We start from the raw sequence: 12,345 nt of genomic DNA on the forward strand, positions 1-12,345 counted from the left end.
GGACCTTTTGAATTTGTGTCTGTGAGGTTCTCCAGTCCATCAGATGATTGATATTTGTCATATAACGGATCTCTGAAGCTCCAGGATGGCAGAGATCACCCAGTTAAGTGAGAGTATTTGAAAGCCAACAGGTCAAGGATCAACTCTGAGAAACACCAACATAAGAGAAGGGGAGGTGGAAAAGGAAGCTGCAAGTGAGATGGAAACAAGTGGCCACAGGGGCCTCAGAAGCCAAAGGATGGTGGAAGTGGTCACCTCTGTCGGACACTCTGGAGAAGTCAGGACTGGAATGAGCTGAATTTAATGATGTGTGTTACTGGCGATCTTCACCCAGACTATTTCCATGGAACAGTAGGAGCAGAGACAGTGCCGAGCATCAGAGGTGAGGAAATGCAGTCAGTACATGGAGGCGCTCTTCCAATAATGTGATGGGGAAGAGAAGGGGATGGTCAGGCGGTGGTTAAGGTGGTGCTGGAGTTGAGAAATCATGTATTTTTGGATGGGAACTAGGGGAGCATATTTAAATGATGAGAAAGGGCCAGCAAAGAAGGCAGGGGTCGAGAAAGACTGGGGAGAGAGGAGATAATTGATAGAATAAGGTCCTGAGGAAGCCAGAGAGAGCACATCACGGTCCTCTTTTTTTTTTTTTTTTTTTTTGGTCATGGGCTCAGTAGAAAACTCAATGGGTTTGTAGACTTGTCAGTTGGTGGAGAGCCAGGGCAGGCACCACAGAGGGAGAACGGGTTTTGCGCTCTCGCTCATAGAGTAGCTGGACGTAGAACCTAATGTGGGTAGAAAATAAGTCAAAGCACCAGGACGCTGACAGAGAACAATAAGGAAATAATAAACTGTAGCAGTTGAAAAATTGGTGTTATTGAGAATAATCGGATAAAGGGCCCAATAAGATAGGCAGTTGTATTCAGAGAGCAGGCTGCGTGTGTCCGGAGTAGAGCGGTTCTAGGTCATGACGCAGCCCAGGGTGTGCTCATGGGGGTGGTGCGGGAGGACATTGGTGATGAGGGGACCAGGTCCTGGGGCTCTGGGATCCACGGGCCATGGGGACAAGGATGTTTCCAACAGTGGTGGCAGACAGTGTGGAGAGTGATCCAGATCCCGAAGTCATATAAAAATAAACGTAAAGGGAGAGTGACCAGGAGTTTAACAACTATAAGAGATGGTAGAGGGGAACCCGCCTCCCTCATTGGCTCCCCCCCCCCGCCAGTAATACCCCTCACCCTCTCCCCTTCCCCCCAGAATATATTCTCTCAGCAAATGCATTACGGGTGATGCAAAAGTGACTTCAAAACAAGTCCCCTAACAGGCGTGCTAGGGAGCTCTGTAGAAGCGTCCGAGAAAAGGGGGGGAAGTGGGAGGTTGAGTCAAGGAGGAGAATTCACAGGCGAGCGGCATCAGGGGAGCACCAACAAGGATTAGGGTGTAAAGGGCCTATATTTTGAATGATAACAAAGGGAAGCGTGATTGGAGGTGGTGGTTTTAGGTGGCTTTGGGGACCAAAAAGCCCTACCAGTGTCCTCTGTACATAAAAAAATAAAGAGAATATTTGAATGGAAGCCCTGGGCAAGAGTGAAAGGGAGGGATGGTGTGTGTGTGTGTGTGTGTGTGTGTGTGTGTGTACATTCGCCGCCAGTTGAATTGGGGTGGAAGTTGGAGGATCTCTTCTTTGTGGGGCATGAGTGTAAATATTGCTGCTCTGTGACCTTCATTTTAAATCTTTCATTGTGGTTTGTGCATTTTCATTTCTTTAGGCATCTAATTGAAATAATTCTCTCATTCATGTCATTATTCTGTAAGAAATGGATTCCTAGGAATTGATCAATGGGAAGTGTTACTGTATGTTCTAGCATCAGACCCCTAATAGCAGGCATCCATTCAGGACTCCTAGGGGCCAAGCACTCAGCTAGCCAGAGGGTTACAGAGATCAACAGGGATTACAGCTTATTTTTTATAAGTTCTTTTAAATAATACATTCATACACTAATCTGTTAATCATATTTTCTCACAAGCTTCAACAAATATTGATTTGGTAGAAGTAGACATCCTGTTGATCAGACACTACATTATGATTAAAACTATTGAAGAACTTCAGGGTTTTTTTTTTTGTTTGTTTGTTTGTTTTTTAATGCTAACAGCTACTTCCAAATATTACTTTGTTTATTTTTCCTCATCTGTTCATTTTAATTTGTTACATCCCTTAAATTTTTTCCATTAGGTGCTCAATAAATGTTTGGGGTTTTTTTTGTTTTTTTTTCAAGATTTTATTTATTTGAGAGAGAGAGAGAACAGGAGCAGAGGGAGGGGCAGTGGAGAAACAGACTCCTTGCTGAGCATGGAGTCCGACTGGGGGCTTGATCCCAGGACCCTAGATCATGACCCAAGCCTAACCAACTGAGCCACCCAGGCGTCCCTCAATAAATGTTTGTTAAATGCAAAAATGTAGAGGCGTACCTGCCATCTGAATGTATCACCTCTCTTTCTAACCTCCATACCCGTTTTAAAGAAATAGCAACACATGTGCAGTACTAGAAAACATATTACATGGTTTTTCATCTTACATATAAACTACTTGTTAAAGTCAATAATGAGAGGCGTATTTGCTAGCCTGGATCTTGCAGTGGAACCTCAGATTTCTTCAAATCCTGCTGCTAGGGCTGGGACTTCTTCCACATGGTACAGCTGAAAAAGAAAACAGTGAGAGCAAGTGTGTCCACTTACACAGAAGGCTCTCTTTTTCCCTGCATTCCCACTACTCCAGACCTGGTGGGGGGAACCCTGGAACTAGCTCTCCACATGACACATCTTCTCAGAGATCTGAATACTACCTGGATCTAAGAAATCTGTAATTTCCTTATAATGGTCCTTCAGAAAGTACCGCCTCACTCCACCAAAGTTTGCTTTGAAACACCCAGGGTAGCAGCATCACTGTGTGAAATTTCATTGTGTACTTGTATTTTCTTTATAGGATACAGATGCGCAGAGAGAAGTGAAAAAAATAACCAGTTCCTTGAAGAGGTAAATAAAAGAACTTACTCTTCAACAAATCAGATGTTGTCTACTAAAATTTAAACTCATCCAAGTTGCGTTTTTTTATTATCCTTTTTTTTTTCTTTTTTTGATGTAAGGGTATTGTGCTCAGATCTGAAGGTAAAACCACATTTCTGCAGAATGCATTCCAATAGTCGCACTACAAAACTAATCATGTTATTTGGAGAAATCAAGTTCCCATAAATGTCAGTACAAAATTTAAACATGTATGATTCATATTTTTCCTATCAATAAACTATAGTCTTCAGAATATTACTTTAAATAAAATACTTACATCAATTCAACAAAGTGAACTCTAGTAAGTGTTTTATTGCTGCTTCAATGGAGACTTTACAAAACAAAATTTCATTAATGTAGATAATAAATGGGAAAAATGGGCAAAGGTCATGAACAAGTTGTTGACAGAAGAGGAAAAACAGGAGAGCAAATACATGGTAACTAGTAATCAGAAATGTGAATAAAATTACAGTAAGATACTGTTTTCTCATCAAATTAGCAAGGATTTTTTTCTTTCAAGAGATGCTCAGTGCTGGTCATGATGCCAGGAGTTGGAACATTCTCAACCACAGCTGGAGGAAGGGTATTTTGACACCAGCATTTGGTAAAATGTATCCTGAGCCTTAAAAATGTAGTAACTCCTAAGCTTTGTAATGTCATTTCAGGGGACTAGTGCTAAAGAGGGAAAGTACAATTATTTATCCACAAATGTTTATAACAGCATTCTTTACTACAGCAGAACACTACGTCCAACAATAAAAAAGCAGTTAACTGTATTAGAATCTAACCATGTAAGAATATAACTACAACAGGTTATTACTTTGACATTGAAAAAATTACCAGAACTGTGAAATGCACAAAGCATCTTAAGGACAACTTACAAGGCAGTGTACCTATTTGTATATGTATACGTAGTGTATACCTGTCATCTCATATACACATATACATGGCGTCTCGGCTGTATGAAAATGTGTGCAGAAGAGCATCAGTTGGAAAGACACGAATCTGGTAGCAGTTCCTATTTCTGTGGAGTTGTGTTTCTTTTTTTCCTGTATTTTCAATTTTTTAATAAACTACAAGGGGTTTTTTTTTTTTTTTTCATTGAACTTAGCGATCTATAAAGATTCCTCACTACACCTGAACCAGCCTCATCCTGGAAATCAGGTCAGAAGTTGAATTTCCTGCTTGCTATCCCAAAGACACGCATACATTTGTACATTCAAAACTTCGAGCCCTGACCTACCGATGCCATTTAATCAAACTGAGCCAAATCCTCCCTCTTTTACAGTGACCCATCGAGATACCCAGATCGGTTCGACTGATTCTTGCCCAAACTCTGACACCCGGTCTCACATTGACACTGCTGGCTGGAAGGGACAGGAGTCTCAGTAGGTCCCTGCACAGAGCCCTGGTGTCCACAGGCTAGGATGCCTCTGGCTCTCTAAACAGCTCCAGGAATGTGCCAGTTGAGGCGGTGATTGCCACTAGCAACAAATGACAGAATCAACCACGTTGTGGGAGCAGCTCATCCCAGCAGAGAGCAGTGCAGAGACTTCTGCTAGGAATTATGAGGGACATCTAAGCGATCTCCGTGTGTTTTAACAAAATTCCTGTTGAGTCCCTGGAGTCAATATGCCTTCAGGGGACAAATTGATGTCCCTTGGTTAAGTGATCCTGTTTCTGGATAAGGACCCCATTGCGAATATAACACTTCTAAAAGTTACTTGAACCTTTAAAGCATTCAGAATTGTTGACACACTTAACAATTTCTTCAGTAGGATGTTAGCAGAGGAAACCTCCCCCTCGCCATGTTATACTGGATCCCCTTCATGCCGTCCGGGTCATGACGGAACAGTCTCCACGTTCAGCCTGCCCCCGTGAAAAGTGGAGTCTTTTTCTCAGCGGGCAGCACTGTTTTACTTCTGCGGTGAACTTCGCACGAAGGGAGTCATGTGAACTGGCTGTCGCTTTCTTTCTATGGTTACTTCACTCCACTCGTGCTGCTGACCTGGGAGAAGACAGAATCGCTCCAGAGCCCTTTCGGAATGATTTCTCCCCGGGGGTCGCTAAGGCCAAGCTAGTGACGCGTCGGCCACCACAAGGAAAACACGCAGACTCCTAAACTCCATGCAATTTGCAAAGTTATCTTTCTTACTGAATAATGAATGATCTTTGCTGGAACATGAAAAACTCCATTGTGCCTAATGGTTGTCAAAAAGCTGCTCATTTGATAATATTTGTATGATTTAGAATGATAAAAAGCAGTGTTAACAGCTGCATGTGACCATGGAGACAGTCTTCTAGACCAACCTTCTCATTTTCCCTTCTCATTTAGATCAGAGTCTAAGCTCATAAATCACATGGAAGGGGTCAGGGAGCTGGGGACTGGCCGAGACAGGACTGGGTTCCAGCTCTCGGAATCTTGTGCTTTCTGTGGTCTTCTCTGAGCCCAGGACTTTTTACATTTAACTGATTGGAGCCCAGCCTGTCAGTGGTAGATTAGGGAGCGGCTCTAGGAATGGTAACACTGCAGGGTATTAACCCATGGTTCTGCCTAGTTCAAGTGCTTTACCTACCACAGTGGCCCGATGAGAAGGAACATTTGGTATTACCCTATTTACAGATGGGGGGGCAGCTAAAGCAGGAGGCATTAAATACCATACGGAGCACGGGATGAGATTTGAACTTGGGCAGTCTGCTCCAGTCCGTGCTATAGTCGGAACCACTGTGCAATCCTGCCAGCAAATGGGGGTCAAGGGGATGTGGGGGTAAAAGACAGAAGGTAGAAGGAAAAAAGGAGAAAAAAAGGACAGGAAAGGAAGAAAGGGTTTAGTAAGAAAGGAATGGGAGAGAGAGATGGTAAGGAAAGAGAACAAAGGTGAAAAAATCTTTCTTTGTAGTTTTTGGATATTGATACCCATTTTCTGGTTTCCTATGTTTCCAGCAACCTGTTGTGTATCTTCCCTTATATTAAGTCTGTTTTCACATTCGCCGCCTTCTCCTTTCCCAAGATAAGGAAGGAGGGAAAAAGGAGGTGGTGAAACCTGCTTTCAGTGACTCGTTCACCTCGATCTGTGTCGTGGGACAGCCTCAGTGGAGACTTTACGACCTGTTGTTGGGCAGTTAACAACAATATTTCATTTCCCAATTAAAGACAAGTCACATTTTAGAACCAAATATTGTTCATATCTTGCTGTTTCGTGACTTCTGTAGCTCCCAAACCAGGATTTTGCTCTGGGTGCCCGAAGTCGCATACTAAGCTTTTTAAAAATAACTTTATTGGGGTGTAATTGGCATTCCACAATGCACATATTTCAGGTGGATAACTTGATGTGTTTTGATCGATCCATCTCTCTATATAAATCCCTGAAACCATCACCACAAGATAACAGACATTTGCATCACCCCAAAAGTTTCTTCACACCCGCTTGCAACCCCCCAACTCTCCCTGCACCTCCCATCCCCAAACAACCTGCCTTCTGACACGACAGATTTTATTTTCTAGACTTTTGTATAATTAAGATTGTACATTAATTGTGTTTTCTCTTTTCTTGTCTGATTTCTTTCAACAAAATTATTTTGAGATTTGTTCATCTCATCATGTGCACTAAAAGTTCATTCCTTTTTATTACCGGGGGATTTTTATTGCATGGATATACCACAGTTGTTTCTCCCCATTCATCTGTTGAACATATGGGGAGTTTCCAGTATTTGATTATTACAAACGAATCTATGAATAGTCATATAAATTTTTTAAGTGGACATATGCTTTCATTTCTCTTTGATAAATACATAGGAGTAGAATGGCTGAATCATGTGATAGATCTCTGTTTAGCATTTTAAAAAATGGTTAGACTGTTTTCCAAAGTGGTTATCCCTTTTTATAGTCCCACCAGCAATGAATCAGAGTTCCACTTCCACCACCTTATTAACAACTAGGTATCGTCATTCTCCATAATTTTAACTACTGTTCTGTGTGCAGCGATTAGGATTTAATTGGGTCTATTTGGGGTTTTAGTTTGCATTTCCCTAATAGCAAATTACACTGAGCATTTTTTCATGTGCTTATTTGCCATTCATGTATCTTTGGTGAAATATCTATTCAAATTTTTTGTCCATTATTTTAATTGAGATACTTGTTTTCTTTTTTATTGAATTTTGAGAATTCTTTATATATTAAGTATGATAGAAGTTCTTTATTAGATAATTTGTCACTGTTTTCTGTATGTCTGTGGCTTGTCTTTTAATTTCCTTAACACTGTCTTTGACAAAAGTTTTTCATTTTGATGAATCAATTTATACTTTAATGTATGTTGTTTTCGGTGGTATATATAAATATCTTTGCTTAATATGAGGTCATAAAAATTTTCTCCTATATTTTCTTCTAAAAAGCTTATATTTGAGGTTTTACATTTAAATCTGTGATCCATTCTGGGTTAACTCTTGTATACAGTGTGAGGTACGGATTGAAATTCATTCATTGTGTATGTGGATACAGAATTGTTCTAGCACCATCTGTTGAAAAGACTGTTGTTCTCCCACCAAGTTGCCTTTGCACTTTTGTCAAAAATCCATTTTCCACACATGTACGTACTTTCTATTTTGTTCCATTGATCTATTCCATTGAGTATTAATGCCAACACCACACTGTTGACTACTGTAGTTTTATATTCCCTTGAAATCAGATATTATTATTCCTCCAGCTTTGTTTCTTCTCAAACTTGTTTTGGCTATTCTAGCTTCTTTGCATTTCCATCGAAATTTTAGAATCAGTTGTTTAATTTCTTTAAAAAAAAAAAAAAAGGTAAGATTTTGATGGGCATTTTGTTGTTCAGTTTGTCTCCTCAACTCAGGGAGATTGTGGGACTCCTTTCAGGCTCCCCCTCTGTTCATGGTCTCCTGGAAGCTCTCTCAAAGCAATAACCCTGGGCAGATGCAGTGCTTATCCTGTCTGTTACAATCTCTCAGGGGTTACTGTCCTTTCTTTCCTACTCCAGGAAAACCATAGATTCATACATTTTGTCCATAGTTTGGATTTTGAAGAAGAGAAATTGTAACTTCAGGAACACTTGTCACTCTGGAACACTTTCCAGTCCTCCAAGCCATTCTATTGTACAGCAAACTTAAGCATATTAAATTGTTTCTTAAAACAAATTTCTATAATATTCAAATGTATCCATTCTATAATATAAAACAAGTTGAGCAATTGTACTATGAAATTAATTATTTAATTAGACTTTGGTTTCTAACTCAGATAATTTGTTTTTAAACAGCATTTTTACACTTTGGCAAATAAAGTTTGCATGTGAAGAATTAAATTATACCTTTCTTCCTCCTTCAGTACTTTAGATTTACACAACCCTACTAATTTAAATTTGGGAAACTTGACTGGGAAAAGAATCTGCTGAAAATTACAAGTAGAAACATCATTTAGAATTATTAATGTCACTCAGCTGTGCTGTTCATGGACCCCTCAGTGGGCAACCACTTCCTGTCAGGTAGACTAGTCACACCATGCTGTGTATGGAATCATCTGGAACCCAACATTGGTTGTCCTAATTTTTTAAAAGGTCCCAGTCAGGAGTGTCTGGGTGGCTTAATTGGTTAAGTGTCCAACTTTTGGTTTCAGCTCAGGTGGTGACCTCAGGGTCCTACAGTTGAGCCCCACACTGCAAACATCTCTATCCCCAGTCTAGGCCTGGCTCAAGTGACAGAAGCTCCATCATAAATCCTTCCTGATCCACATTTCTAGATGTGCTCTCTCCTTCCTCAAAATAGCAAGGCACTTCTTGTGTCCTTTGTCAGCCTGACCAGCCATCAGATCTTCAGCAAGGTGAGGACAAGGACCATCTATTAGTCACTTTTCTGTTACCTATCTGGCTGTCTGCTCTCAATTAACACGTGTTCAACTAACCCAAACAACTCAAGAAACACAAAAGCACTTCACAGCTCCTAGGGTTCCTAAAAGAGGAAATTAAGGGTCACTTCTACCCTCAGGAGATGACGTGACAGGAAGCAAGCAGAGGGAAGGAGGGGAGAGCAGGGCAGGAAATGGATCCACCCTGTAGCTCAAGGGCTAGGCCAGAGGCAGTAAGCAAGCTCAAGGCAATGCCAAGACCAGTCCTTGACTTCAAATTCCTAGGACTCTCTTATTCCCCTAAAAACAACACAGACACGGGGACATTCCTTTTCTTTTCTTTTCTTTTCTTTTCTTTTCTTTTTTTTTTAACTATAGCCTGCATTGAATGGAATGTGGACTGTATTCTAGACTTAACCATGGTGGCATTTCTAAGACCCAGTTGCTATTTTTTTTCTTTTTGAAATTTTAATTCATATTCCATTTCCAGGCTTCAGTTTGCAGTCTCTTGGTTTAGTAATAAAGTGACTCCTGCCATACCCCAGTGTGGAACTTAACATGGTTTAGAATGGTGGTGACAGAGGACTGTTCCTAACAGCCACCTGGTGAGAGCGAGCGCTGCTCTCGGAGGACACTTAGCCCTTGGTGCTTCCTGCTAACAGATTGGTAAATTTTTGAATGAGGTGATTTTTATTGCTTTCAGAACCAGTCCCATAGCATGTACATCTACTGATACGACATATACTATGTTTATAACATTGTAAAAGTTGTCTTGGGAATGTGAAAAAAAACAAAAAAACGCTCCTTTGTATTCATATCAAACTTTCACTTTTTCAAAGTGTTAGCACCAGATGTAACATTTCGTTGCAAGCCTTTTACTTGCTGAGGTTGGCAAGGACATGGTGCCATCTTAACTTGACCATGAGGAAACCGGAACGAGGTTAGATTTTCTGGAAGTCACATACCTAGCTAATGAGACAGTGGACACCGGACCCTGGGGCCCTGACTCCCAGCCCTGGTGTGTGCAGTAAGGGAGGAAATCATATTCAGATCCATACAATCAGCTTTAAACCATTTTAGATTTAATGTACTTAGGAACTCTTTTTCCTTTGTTTTTATTTACCTAAAAACTGCCTGTGGCCGTCTATCTTTTCTCAACACAAAGAATTCTTGAAATTCATATAATTGTTAACTTAGCCAACCACACAAGTATCTCCCACAGTGGGAGAAATGGTTCATTGGAAAGGAAAACAGTAATTAAGATGGGCTTTGGATAGGGAGTTCAGTGTCCATAGAATATAAATTCATAGGAATGTCCTGGAAAGGTGCCGTACTCTACTCAGGGAACAATTTCCGTATATCTGGTGGCGGTAATTTCTCTAAAAGATGCTGCTCACAGTCATACTTTGTTTATATTTTAATTTCGATGTAATTATGTGAATCATCACTGTTCCATAACCATAATTTACATTTCAGTACATACTTAGTGGAGATTATGATCTATCTCGAAGTCACAACTCCCTCCTCCCCAAATCTAGACTGTTCCAATGTGGCTCACTGAGTTGGCCGAGAAGCTTGGGGATGAGGGGAAGTTTATTTAGATTTTCCCAAACTTAGTAATGCGCTATGAACCCCCTGGTTTCTTTTCAAAGAGGATAACTTGCTGGGGGCACCCAAGCAAAAGCTGCCCATCACCTTCTGACCTTGTCTCGAACTGGAAATGCTCTCAGAGCAGGGACCACCTTCGGGATGCACAGGGCCCAGGAGGAATGCTTTCCCAAACCACAGTTAGCTAGACCCCAATTAAGTGTCTTGTTCAAGAGAGGAGCCAGTGAACTGAGTTGGGTCTCAAAAGAAACATCCAACCAAGCACACCACACCATGGCTGCCAGGCTAGACTCAGCCGCCATCTTTGTACAGCACTAGGGCAGATGTGGGGCTGAGTTGCTCTCTGTCCGTCATCCCCCAGGCCTTTCTCAGAAGCGAGTGATATTTCTCACTGGTTCACCTGTCCTGAAAGTCCATTTATCAGAAGGGCCTCCTCCTTCTCTTCTTACTTCTTGTAAACGTTACATACAACCAAATGCATTCATGTGAAGCATACAGGGTGATGAGTCAGGACAAATGTATACATCAAGTTAAACCCTACCACAATCGAGATATAAATATGTGCATCACTCCAGAAGGTTCCCTTGTGTCCCTCTAGCCCGCACCCCAGCCTCAGGCAACCATAAATCTGCTTTCTGTTACTATAGGTTGTTTTTGAGAACATCACATAAATGGAATCATTCCTTCTCCAAGCACATTTTTGAGATTCATCTGTGTTTTCGGGTGTATCAATAAATAGTTCATTCCATTTTGTTGCTGTGTAATACTCATAATTTGAATGTCATAAATCGTTTGTCAATGCACCTATCTGGGGTTGTTTGCAGTTTGGGGTTATTATGAATGAAGCTGATGTGAACATTCATTCACTAGTCTTTCAAGGACATGTTTTTATTTGGAAGGAGGAGGCAAAACCTAGGCATGGAATTGTCACATGGTAAGCCTATGTTTGCTTTACAAGAAACCGCCATGTTGCTTTTCCGATGGCAGCGCCCTACTGCATTCCCCTCAGAAATGAATGAGAGTTCCCGTTGTTCCACATCCTCACCAGCACTCAGCACGGTCAGCCTGTCTTCAGTTTTAGCCATTCTAATGACGCATGATGGCATTGCATTGTGCTTTTAATTTCCACTTCACTGACTGATGACTGAGCATCTTTTCATGGGCTCGTTGTCTATCTTCTTCCTTGCCTCAGTTGCTCTAACTAGCAGATGGCACTAAACTCAAAAATCCTACAGCCAAAAACATCCTTCTCACTTGCGGGTAGCTTGTCATTTTTTCCTTCTTGCCTTAACACTGGCAGCACATAAGGAGGCTGACAGGAGCTCTGATTTGCCTCCTGCCCCAGGATGAGGTCGTCAGAACAGACCTTCAGATGAGCAAGTAGATGGATGCTGTGACATTGGAACAATGCTAGGAGAAGGAAGAGAAATCCTAGGTCCTCCTTCCCCGCTTTGCTCCGCTGTACTTACAGACACCCCACTGACAGAATCCCAACAATCAGTCATGAGTTTTCTGACCTCTTATAACACAGTCCGTGTTATTTTGTTATTCAATTGTGAGGTTTCTTTAAGATTTTATTTATTTATTTGAAAGTAAAAGCAGGAGAGATCACAGAGAGAGGAGAAACAGACTCACTGCTGAGTGGAGAGCCTGATGCAGGGCTCGATCCCAGGACCCGGCTCAGGCCATGAGCTGAACGCAGACGCTTAACCTACTGAGCCACCCAGTTGCTCCACAATTCTGTACTTCTTTGAATTGTTAGTCACTCCATATGCACATGTATTCGCTCCTTAAATAGATTAAAAGGCACTCCCTCTTAT

General features: G+C 41.3%; 1 protein-coding gene across 9 annotated transcripts in view; it reads left to right on the top strand.

Moving 5' to 3' along the window:
- RMDN2 (regulator of microtubule dynamics 2) overlaps window positions 1-11,387 on the top strand; it is a 72,087-nt gene extending 60,700 nt beyond the window's left edge. For 7 of the 9 annotated variants that reach the window (XM_082745721.1, XM_082745728.1, XM_082745723.1 and 4 more), the window contains 2 exons: window positions 2,981-3,030; window positions 4,349-11,387. In XM_082745721.1, the coding sequence (XP_082601847.1) occupies window positions 2,981-3,030; window positions 4,349-4,382 (84 nt within the window). In that variant the 3' untranslated portion in view covers window positions 4,383-11,387. Of the gene's footprint in view, window positions 1-2,980; window positions 3,352-4,171; window positions 4,305-4,348 lie in introns of those variants that run through there. The other 2 variants (XM_082745726.1, XM_082745727.1) reach the window with 2 other exon arrangements.
- The last annotated feature ends 958 nt before the right edge of the window (window positions 11,388-12,345 follow it).

The sequence above is a fragment of the Mustela nivalis genome, assembly GCF_964662115.1.
Source record: "Mustela nivalis genome assembly, chromosome: 8".
In the NCBI taxonomy this organism is placed as follows: Eukaryota; Metazoa; Chordata; class Mammalia; order Carnivora; family Mustelidae; genus Mustela; species Mustela nivalis.